Source organism: Urocampus carinirostris, chromosome 18 (assembly GCF_059441175.1).
Source record: "Urocampus carinirostris isolate Australia breed hairy pipefish chromosome 18, RoL_Ucar_1.0, whole genome shotgun sequence".
Lineage (NCBI taxonomy): Eukaryota > Metazoa > Chordata > Actinopteri > Syngnathiformes > Syngnathidae > Urocampus > Urocampus carinirostris.
Window position 1 is genome coordinate 15,312,327 of NC_142366.1, and position 12,049 is coordinate 15,324,375.

The window sequence follows — 12,049 nt, forward strand, 5'->3', positions numbered from 1 at the left end:
AACCGACAATTGGAGCCGACATTCATTTGCTGTAAATGCTTGTGAATTGGCTTAAGACATTTTTAATAATGCAAAAAGAAATAAATAATTCAAATAAAACTTTAATAGCTCTCTGAAACCTTTTACATTATATTTGATATTCATACGCTGCTATGCACTTCTTGTTTGATGCTAACTGCATTTTGTTGCCTTGAATCTGTGGCTTGTGCAATAACAATAAAGTTGAATCTAATCTAATTTAATTAAATAAATTAGAATTTCAACACAACTAACATGAGCAAAAACTAACAGTGCAGGAAATAAAATTAGGCCTTGCAACAACTCGTATAGAGCTACATAAAAACTTGATGCATTTTTTTACAATAAAATGTCCGATTGTTTAACCATGGCAACAACTAATCACTCAGCCTTCCACTTTAGCGTGCCTTTTGTGCTTTCGCTCAACAACAAACACACACTTGATTGACTACTAATGTTATGATAAGAGCTAATTTCTAAGTCTCCACCTGAACATGATTCCCTAAAACAAGTTAACTACACTTTTTATGCAATCTCCTAATCACACGCACGCTTTTCTCTACAACAATCTTTTTAAAATATCAATTTTTTTTCAGCAGTCTTGACTCCCAGGCATGCCGAGACTCAGGAGTTCGCAGAGCTGCCTCTGTTTACTCTGCTCTAAAGTTATTCTTCCTGCTTCAGTAGCTCTGCCTCCGGTCGCTTATCCAATCAGAAGCTTGTGAGACAGAAGGCAGGAGAGAGGGAGGGAAATGCTCGGCTGTATCTGAGCCTAAATTAAAAAAATGACGATACCGATGTCCGACAAATTCCCAAATATCGGTGCCGCTAATTGCCCTGCCCGATAATTGGTGATCTTTAATTCGACCTGACCCCTGTTTTCAGTATTTTATTTTAGAGTTGTAAATACAGTTTCAATGCGAAAATATACGGTAGGACGACTATCAGAACATCAGTAGGGAGAAATTACGCGTCTGCGTACTACTTTAGTGGAGAAGGAACCATTAATGAACAGGATGTATTGTAATTAGTGTTGTGCTTCTGAAAAGTGGCAGAGTAACGTGATTGTGTTCCAGTAACGCATTCCTTTGTAACACTGGTCGTGACCCAGCTAGCCAACCGCCTATTGCGTTTCAGGCTAACTCCCATTTTTCTGTAGGTCTGCCGTGCAACTGCCCGGACCACTTCGTCCCGGTGTGCGCGTCCAACGGGCGCACGTACCCGAGCGCTTGTGTGGCTCGCTGTGTGGGTTTCATGGACCATCAGTTTGCGTTTGGCCAGTGCCGTTCCACTAATCCCTGCGCCGGCAAACCCTGCCAGAGGAATCAGAGGTTGGTGCACTTGAAGTCTATTCTGAGCAAAAAAATAAACAGAAACGTATGACATTGACAAATTGACTGAACCTCACAGTTGGAGACTAACCTGTTATTTAGACATCGATGGTATTTTCCGCTCGATATTTTTCATGTTTTATGTGGGAAAGGTCGGTGGCATATTTTGATCCAAGACATTCCTTTTCTGAAGTTGATATTTTTACTATGTGTTGTTTTCGGGTAGAAGTAAGATCTTGGGTCTGGACCTGAACCCGCCCCGAAATTCAAGCCAGGTTTGGGCACAAAATGTAAATCATTAAGTCGGGCTTCTCTCTCGTCGTTTTTTAATTTTCTTCGTGGAGGATCTGCACAGCATGCACATACTTTTACTCAAGGTCCCTGATTCGAGACTGTGTGGAAACATTTGTTGGCCGGGAGAGGGATGGGCACCACCAGGCTTTACTTGCCCAAGACACACCACAGGAAATGGTGCCCCCACCACCCATGTGGTTAAGGGATCCGACTAGTCAGGTCAAGTCATTTTTATTTGTATAGCCCTTAATCACAAAGAGTCTCAAAGGGCTGCACAGGTTATTGCAAACCACAGACTATTATTATAGACTATTATGACACCATCCCCTGGTCTAAAACCTACATGAGGGCAAGGAAAAACTCAAAAACCTCAACTTCCAGGATGACCAGGCTGCAATGGATGTTGTAATAATAACTAATACACAGATATTGTCAACAAAAAACTAGACAACTAGTATTACTGTGTATTTCTGTAACGCAGTTGTTAGCACATTTGACTAACACGCGAAAGGTCCCAGGTTTCAGACGGTGTGGAAACATTTGTTGGACGGGAGAGGGATGGGCACCACTAGGCTGTACTTGCCCAAAACACACCACAGGAAATGGTGCCCGTTAAGAGAACCCAATTATTTGGATGACTACTTTTAACTTCTACTTGAGTGATATTTTTGTGAAGTAACTGTAGTTTTACTCAAGTAACAGACATCGATGCTGCACCACAGCGCCACCTGTAGTTTGGCGCTGAGGTGAGCGCTAAGGGGCCAAAATGTGCACTGCGGTGCTGAGTTTCGGGGCCGCTCGTATTTCGGTGCACACTTAATTTGAGGGACCGAGCCCAAAGTAAACACGAAGTTGCACTGCGCTGCATTTCGGCGCCGTGCGTACTTGAGCCAAAAGAGGCAGCTTTGGGTTTACTTCAGGCCCAGTCTGTTAAATCGAGTTTATCAGTCGGGTTCAGGCTTTTATAGTGCAGGTCGTGTTGGGCTAGATATTTTAGGCCCGATCATACCTCTATCCATACCTCTTTTTTCAGATTGATACCAAAATAGGTTCTCAATCATTGGGTAGTGGATGGAGATAAAAGTACCAATAACACTTGTACTTTTAATATAAAGAAAAATGAATTACATGATTTAAAAATGATGTCCAGAATTTGAATCTTTGTGACTCTTGGTTGCCATCTCCTAGGTTAAAGTTATGATTGCAGCCTCAGTCAGCTCAATCATCAAGTATGTCAATTCCTTAGATGCGCTTGAATAAACCCTTCTTTTTTCTATCTTTCTTGAGGTTTGGGATGGGGTTTGGACTGTATTTGAGACAGGCCTGTTCCTACTTTTACCATTTTTATGCTGGTAGGTCGTAGGGGCACCATTTTCTTTGTTGTGTCTTCGGCAAGTACAACACTAACAAAAAACTGGAGATGATTATTATTACAAGCATAACGGCCCCTGTTGCCGGGCTTGGCCTTGCCCGGGGTGGTTTGTTGAATGGCAGGGAGCCACTAGGGAATGCCAAAGAGCAGTATGACGGCATGCAGATCCGTAGCCACTTGTACATGAAAGCAGATGTTTATCGAGTTTTTGGGCATTTATTGGGGGTGATTGACACAAAACCTAGCTAAAGACTCTCCCAGAGGCCTAAAGTACTACTGTGTAAGTTTCCAAGAAAATTGGTTCAGCCATTTGAGAGCCTATAAGCCACATGTGAACACTCAAGCACGCAAATCAGGCAGACTATGATTTAAAAAAGTATTACGATAAAAAATACAAAGATAATGAACAACATTTTAAAACATGATCTCCTGGATGTCAACACTGTGCATAGCTGAGGACCTTTTCATCAATGTGGTCTGGAAAAACATCCTCGCAAACAAACAAACTCAGACCCGCTCATGCTGGTTTACCATTTCATTTACACCCCTTGATGTGTGAGATGCCTGAGAAAAAACCTTAAATTCTTTTTCCTGGCACAACGATCAAAGCAGCATGCTTGCGGTCATTATTGCGTGATTGCTTAGATTGGATTGAAAAAACTCACAAACATGCAAGTACACAAGCAATAGCTGACCTAAGCACTTCTGAGATTTTACACTGCGTGTAAAAAAAACGGAACGGCTCCCTGCTGTTAACAGTTTAACTGCCATTGACGGCTATAGGCGTCTAATTCACCTGCTACGCTCTTTGCAGGTGCATCCCAAAATATCGAGTTTGCCTGAGCGACTCATCGGACTGCCTGCAATACGAATGTGTCAGCCGGCAGTTGACTTGCGACAACAGCGTAGAGCCTGCTTGTGATACCGACGGGCTTATACACGCCAATTTGTGCCAACTGCAGCAGGCCGGGAAAACCCTTGCCTACACGGGCCACTGCCAGGTGAGTAAACAATCACAGTCCTGACTTAGATTTACAAGGTTTTTGGGGGGTTTGTGAGACCTCGGAAATAATGGGTCATTGTGTTTGAATATATAAATGTGGGTCATTTGGAATGAAACACTAGAAAATGTCTCATCTCATCTCATTATCTGCACCGCTTATCCTCAGTAGGGTCGCGGGGGTGCCGGAGCCCATCCCAGCAATCATCGGGCAGTGGGCAGGGGACACCCTGAACTGGTTGCCAGCCAATAGCAGGGCACATAGGGACAGACAACTCGCTCGCTCATACACACCTATGGACAATTTAGACCAGCCAATCCACCTGAAATGCATGTCACTGCGCTGCCGTGCTGCCCCCAAGAAAATGTATTTGTTTTAAAATATTTTTTGGGATGGTAGTACAGAAATTCCTCAGTCTTCGCGGTTAAGGGGTACCAGAAACATTGTCGAAAAGTGAAATGTCCTGAAGTAGTGTCACACTCTCATAAAAGCCCTAAGGGGCAAACTTACCTCGCGATGACGTCATATCCAACTGAGAGTATAAGAGTGTAACAAAATTACTGTAGTTCCACAAATAATAACACACAATACATAATTGAAGTTAAATGAATGGTTTAATAGTCATTGTACAAAATTAAAAATAGATTGGGGGGCTTCTTCTTTCAGTCTAAGAAAGCAATTCAGAGGGCAGCTGGGTAGCTGCGCGCTAGCATCAGGTGTCCTCGAATTGAGCCTGATCTTCACAATGATTCCCGAATGTAGCTGTATCCAATGAGGTATAGCTCCAATTCATCCATTTCCTGGATAATGGATCTAGCGTTACTAAAAAACAGGCGTGGTTAGCTTGTGAACGTAGCTAAGCCATAGCAGGAGGCTGGACCAGTCTCACCACTCCCATAACTTCTCCCATAGGCTGTCTCAGTGGTTTCTCAAACCAGATAATAATCCACAGAGCACCCGCTGGTGATCACCATTTATTTGCGATCTTCTGACTATAGAATCCGATTTAATTGACAAATTTCTTTTCAATGTAACAAGCCGCTATAACTAGCTATTTGGCAATATGCTGCAGCTTTTTATGTAAGGCAGTCCCTCTTGCACCCGCCCGCTGTTTGACCGACATTATGCACCAGCCTATCACAGTCACACACAGTCACACCCGCCCAACACAGAGCGCCCTCCCTAATCTGTCCCCACTGTCTGCTGTCTGTCAGAACACAATGCATGATACGTTGATATCAATGACAATAAAGACAATTCAATTCAAAATCCGCAAAGGAACGAACCAGCAACAACCGAAGCGTGAATTAGAGAGGGGTCTCTGTATACACCCACATTGGTGTATGGATGATTAGATGGAAGGATGGATAAAACAATTCCACAAAAAATGATAATTTTGTTTCAAATAACCGCAAAAAAAACATGAACGCCGATTTTTTAAAATACTACACAAAAGATTGTGTGCTATTGTACAAAATGTGGGTGGTGTTGTCCATAACCGCCCCCAAACCTCGTCATTTCGTCAAAAACAACCACAAAAATTGTCACACGAAATTTTTTTCATTTTGTTTGAACCAAATTTAGCCATTTAGAATTGAACACAAACAGAATGTTTCGATTGTTTACGACCACCCCAAAAAATTGGGTAAAAGTGTACACAAGGGACTCCCTCCTATAAATACATCATTTTGGTAAAAAAACAACTCCCAAATGGGGGTAATTTTGTCCAAAATAATGACCCCAAAAGTGGGTCATTTGGTTTGAAATAACAAAATTGTGTCATTCAAAATCAAACCCTAAGAAAAAATACGTGATGTATTTATTTAAAACCCATCAAGAAATGTGTGGTATTGTACACAAACACCTCAATAACTATTTTTGTTGAAAACAACCCCAAAAATTGGGTCTATTGGTCCATAACCATTCCACAAATAATGGGTCGTTTTATTTTAAATAAAAATGTGTTATTGTCTTAAAGAGTTCCTTCCAAAAACTTCCTCTTCCTTTTTTGCAATCCCCCCCAAATTGTTCTTTTGTCAAGAACCGTAACAGGAGGAGGACCCAGATGCGTGACGTTTCTCACACGAGCTTTATTTTACGGGAAATGGGGCAGTCATGCACGTTAACACAAAACGCCAGTGATTCACCGATCATTGGGCGGAAGAAGTAAGGCAGCAGTCTGGCGTGGAATGACAGGAGGCCGACGAGATCGCTAACAATTGCACGAGCAGACATCTGACAGATGGGGCCGATACCGGACAGGACGGGGCAGACAAGATTGATATCAGGCACTGGAGACCGCAGTCCGATAACAAGCAGGACGAGATAGACGGAAACAATACCAGACACTGGAGATTGAAATTGAAGAGGACAAACCAGACGAGCACGCTACTGGAGATCGATAACAAACAGAACAAAATAGCCGGGAACAGAACTGGAGATCGATATTAAACAGGACAAAATGGACTGGAACAATACCAGACAGGAAACACAAGCAAGAAACTGGACAGAGTCAAAACCCACATCTTGCGGGTGCAGAGGCTCGTTGACGGACTGACAAAGGATGAGTGAGAGCACTGAGCTTAAATAGGAGGGAGTCAACGAGCCACAGCTGGCACCAAAGAGGCGGGGCCCATTGGGCGCCATGGGCAACCGTGACATCTTTGTAAAATGATCTTGTGTCTTGTTTTGTTCTGTGGGATCAATTTCTCTAAAACAATTCTACCAAAAATGGATGTTAGTTCAAAAAAAAAAAACAAAGTGAATTATCACATCCTTTTTTTCTTTATTAAAACCTCCCAAAAAATTATTTTTTTAGGGGCAAAGCATCCCTCAAAAATTGGATTTAACAAGAAGCAGTCCAGGTTTTGACAGAGCAAAGCAGCCTCAGGGTAGTCTTACATTTTCCTCCATTGGTCAAGTTTGATAATGAGTAATATTTGGTAAAAAATACAATCCTGAAACTAGAATACTTTTCTTTTTTATGAATTTTTATTTTAAATGTGTTTTTAGGACTACTGCGACAGGCGTCAGCAAGTTTGCGGCCACAACGGTGAGACCTACAACACTGTGTGCGAGGCCTACTCGGACCGCGTGGCCCTCGATTACGAGGGGCCCTGTCAAGCCGTGGGGGCTTTGTCCGTTGCGGCGGCTGACTCTGCCTGCAGTCTTGTTTCCTGTCCACGTTTGTCTCCTCCGGGCTGCAGTCCTGTCAAGCCGCCAGGTGAGATCCTCCAGTTCTTTCTCTATTTAAAAGATCCGAAGGGTGCCATACAGAGATCCTTCGGTTTTCGTGGTTAATATAGACTACAACCGACTCCAAAAAATGAAAATCCAAAAAGTAGTATCCGACCTTTTTTTCATTAATTTATTTATTTATTTATTTATTTTTCCCCATTAAAACCAACTTACGTAGAGAGAAAGAGAAAGAGGGAGAAAGAGAGAAACCAAATAGAAAACAGATTTTAAGATAAACAGTATAGAGTAAAAAAGCCCAGCAGAAAAATGACTTCCGCTTTTTTTGCTTCGGGTGGCTCACTTTTGAATGGATGGAACTGTCTTTTGGACAGTTCCAGAACGTACCAATTCACCATAATGAAATCTGATAACATGAAGTTTTGAATGTAATTAAAATATCCAAGACAATGTATTGATAAAATAATGTTGTCACCCTACGTAATTATGTCGATTGGATGGGCATTCTCAAGTAAAAACATTTCAAGCAAATTTCTCGCTTTTTTGGCTTTTTTGCAACTTTAAACACCGTCATCCGATACTGGTGGTCTCAGATATCTGCACAAGGGAATCTCCCTAAATCGACTAGCATCATAGCGGGAAACTTGCGTTTGTGCTACTTTCAGTAGTCGAAAAACTCCTATAATCTCTGGTGCACACCCCCCCCCCCCCCCTTTTTTTTTATTCCTATCATTAATTCTCTGTTAAAAATTGTGTGTGTTATTTCCATCAGCCTGGTTCATTGATTCAATTTTCTTGGGATCAGTAATTCATATCAAAACTCAAACAGCTCAAAGAAATAATGTAATTTCATTTTTTATCAGTGCAGGAAATTCTAGCATCCTTCAGAGAAAATAAGATTTATGTTGGAGCACAAGCAACACTTAGAGGCGAATTTGTTTACTGATTGTAAAGAATAATTTGTTTCAATCCTAACGATTTTCAAAATGAAAGCTAGAAAAATCCCTACAACAGTACACTGTATGTATTTTAAAATGAACAATATTTATATTAAGGTAAACAATAGGTATTTAAAGGTAAATAGTACGTATTTTAAGGTAAACAGTACATATTTTATGTTAACAGTACATGTTTTAAATTAGACTCATGTGCCATGTACTGCAGTTTGGTGATTAAAAACGAATATATAAGTACATAAAATTTAACACTTAATATTTATTGTTTCTAAAAGAGAAGACAAAGTCCTTTCCTCATCGTTGGGGCAGAGAGGGAAGACGTTTCATGCGCGTCCACGATCGCCATGAAAACCCGAATCATGTGATCACGTCACCCAAAAAATCGGGGGCTAAAAAGTTCTTGCAAATTTTATGTATTTTTCATGCATAAATTCAGTGTTCTTGGAATAAAATGTTATTTTGCAAGCAAAGTGCCCTTATGTTTATGGGAAGGATTGTTTAGACATTGAAGAACATCAAATATATTTTAAAATAATTTTTAAAACTTTCGAGTTCTTCTTGAAATATATCCCTTAACTAAAAGCTGTTTTTATCAAAATGTTTTTTCATCACTAACAATCATTTCAGCACTTTTGGGGGGGTCCGTTATTTAAGGAAACTCATAAGGGCTCATTTTTTTCTCCACCTGATTAAATGCAGATCCCTACTAAATTTTGCTACTTAAACTATTTAATTTGTATGTAAAACAATCAACAAACTTAAATAAGCACACTGATTTCATACCTGTCGACTTATTTGTGTTCCCCGTATTTGATACTTTTCTTGATTACCGTATTTTCCGCACTATAAGGCGCACCGGGTTATAGGGCGCACCCCCAAAAAATAGTTTTTGGTCCTATATTTTCCATACATAAGGCGCACCGGATAATAAGGCGCTACAATGGGAACGTCGACAAAACAGTCAGATAGTTCAGTCCAACTTATTACCCCCTTAACATTCCGAAAGCTTGCAAAGAAGCAAATACGTCTCAGCCATGTACGGAAACAGTGTCTGTACGATGTCACCAATCACTCAAATGCATCGTTCCAAATATCATTCGGAAGGTTAAAGTCTTGGGATTCAAGAAATGCCAAACATTTCTTAGTTTCCATTTTATTTTTTGCTGGCAACTGTGTGGACATCAAAGTAAGAATTTTATTGTGCAGGGAAACGGGGTTCTTTACTGTGCATATGACAATAAACATTTTCAATTTGAATTTAGTTTAAAAATAGACTCCTCACAGAAACATCAAGATCGTTCTAAAACAAGATACCGGGAAAATATAAGGCCGCATAGCTCACCTAAGTTCTCTTGCAGCCATCACGTTCAATAATGATACGTAACCATGGTCTTCTTACAACCGTGAGTGTAGTAAATCCAGGAGAGTAAAATGTTTACAAATACAGAATAGTAAAAAAATGTTTTCTCTATGCCGTAGTGCAACCCAACGTGTGATTCACGTTCATCTTTTCCGGCCAATTGCAGGCTTTGTTTTGCCCCTTTGGCCTATGCGAGCCTGTAAATGATAAAAAGGATCCGCCCCCTTTCCCTCCGAATAACTTCAGCCAATAGTGACTGATTCACATGATGACTGACACATTGGTTAGGAAATGAAACGCCGGTATATAAATCCCAGCATACACCGCGGACTACTTCGCCTTCGGGGGAAAATCTAGTCGGCGGCTGCTTGCCTTAGTTGCAAGACTTTGCGACTTAATATTGATCCATATATAAGGCGCACTGTATTATAGGGCGCATGGTCAGCTTTTGAAAAAAAATAAAGGCTTTTCGGTGGGCCTTATAGTGCGGAAAATACGGTGTTTCAAACTTTGTACACCTTATACCAATTTTTGTACCGGACATTTAAAAAAAATTGTACTTGTTAGACCGATTTTGTCTGGCGTGGAAATTTCTCGGTCACTGATAGCAGACGACAACGTCATTGTAGATATATTGTCACGGTATTCTACATAGTCTGTCTTGCTGTGAGTAAATAGGTGCCGTGTTGTGTTTGCAAGATTTATTATAGCTTAATAAGGGGAATTGCAATCATAATAAGGGCAGTAATTGAATGACGTTGAATGGTATGTTATATTGAATTGAATTAAATCTTTATTGTCATCGATATCCAAGTTGTGATATATAGTATACATCAAGATTAGACATTGCACTCTTGGGTAAGCATGTAATAAAGACTTAAGAGAAAATTAAGATGAAATATTGTTAGCATAAATTGGCAAAAATAATTACAAAGTAGTGCTTAGAAACAGGCCTAAGTTCTCTTAATAGGTCAATGAATGAATAGTGCAATATAACAGTAATGCAATGAAAATGAGTGCAATTACATTTGGCAGCAACAAGAAAAATTCCGAATAAGTCTCAAGACACTATTTTCACAGTTTTGCACGCTTGTTTAGAGATTTATGTCACAGATCCGATTGACAAATTAAGGGAAAATTCTCCTAAATTTGATTATGTGCAATGTTTGTGGACATCACGTAAGAGTAACTGGCCTTAACTTTTTGTGTTTAGGAGCCTGCTGTCCAATCTGTGCCAGTATGCTGCAAATTCTCTGGAACAAGGAACAAATCAACACGTTCTCTAAGGTTGGAATGCAAGAATCCGAGTTCTTTTATTTAAGTATTTTATCGCCCTCTTGTGGCAACTTTACAAATTTATTTTTGAGTGGTTATCAAGTCAAGTCATGTTTATTTGCAGGGTTGGGTAGGGTTACTTTAACTGGATTACTTTCAATTACTTTTGGATTACTCCAATACCAAATATGCTAATAAAAGACAAAAGAAACTAAATATGAATAAAATGACTACATTTTGTGCAGGCTTGGGGCGTAACGGAATACATGGAACGGCAAAAATGATGTTGGCAAGCTGTTTGGATTTCTTTTCATTTTGTTTTTGTCGCATTTTATGTTAGTTTTGCCGGAGATCAAAGAGATCAAAGCCAGGAGAGAAAGCTTACCACGTGTTATGAGTCATATTTTTATTCATATTTAGTTTCTTTTGTCTTTTATTAGCATATTTGGTACTGGAGTAATCCAAAAGTAATTGAAAGTAATCCAGTTAAAGTAACCCTAACCAACCCTGTTTATTTGTATAGCCCCTAATCACAAGGAGTCTCAAAGGGCTGTACAGACTACAGCAGGGGTCGGGAACCTATGGCTCGCGAGCCATATATGGCTCTTTCTATGAGTATCTGTGGCTCAGAGACAAATTTGATTGCATGCAAAATTTCTCCATCTTGTTTAAAACTTGAGTTGTCTATCCTATTCTGATACACGCAAAGCCAATTCAAAGCTAAATAACATGATATTACTTTGCAGTATATATAGGGCACGTTTTTCACTACAATTTACAGTCAAGGTGTCACACAAAAAAAGGGGGAAAAAAAACTCGTTTTGGTTGTACAACGCTAAAGAATCCTTTATATAAAAGTTCACTATATAATCTGTGTTCAGTGTTCAGATACCTTATGATGAATCCACAGAACTGTAAATACGCCAAAACACCGGAAGAGAACTTAGTCATTTGATTGGGTGAGTGGGAAGGATGGGTGGAGCTATGCAAAAAGTGCAAGCACTCCCTCCCATCTCTCGCCCTACGTTGTCTGCGCCAAAAGTGAGCTCATCAGGCTCCATATTTGCAGAATGTTGTGACGTTTTTACACAATAACTGCTTGCATCTGGTTTTGAAACCAATATATATGAAAAAAAGGGTCAAAAGGAGTTTAACCGATCTTGAGTAATTGCAAGAAAGAGACAAGTTTAAAGTGGTATGTTTGTTGATTTTGGGACAGGGGCTCTGGCATTATTCTCTTTTCATAA

General features: G+C 40.1%; 1 protein-coding gene across 2 annotated transcripts in view; it reads left to right on the forward strand.

Annotated features, from left to right (window-relative positions):
• reck (reversion-inducing-cysteine-rich protein with kazal motifs) overlaps positions 1-12,049 on the forward strand; it is a 63,981-nt gene that overhangs the window by 44,787 nt on the left and 7,145 nt on the right. For both annotated transcript variants that reach the window (XM_088322218.1, XM_088322219.1), the window contains 4 exons: positions 1,178-1,349; positions 3,830-4,016; positions 7,029-7,239; positions 10,741-10,814. In XM_088322218.1, coding sequence (XP_088178344.1) covers positions 1,178-1,349; positions 3,830-4,016; positions 7,029-7,239; positions 10,741-10,814 — 644 coding nt within the window. The remainder of the gene's footprint in view (positions 1-1,177; positions 1,350-3,829; positions 4,017-7,028; positions 7,240-10,740; positions 10,815-12,049) is intronic.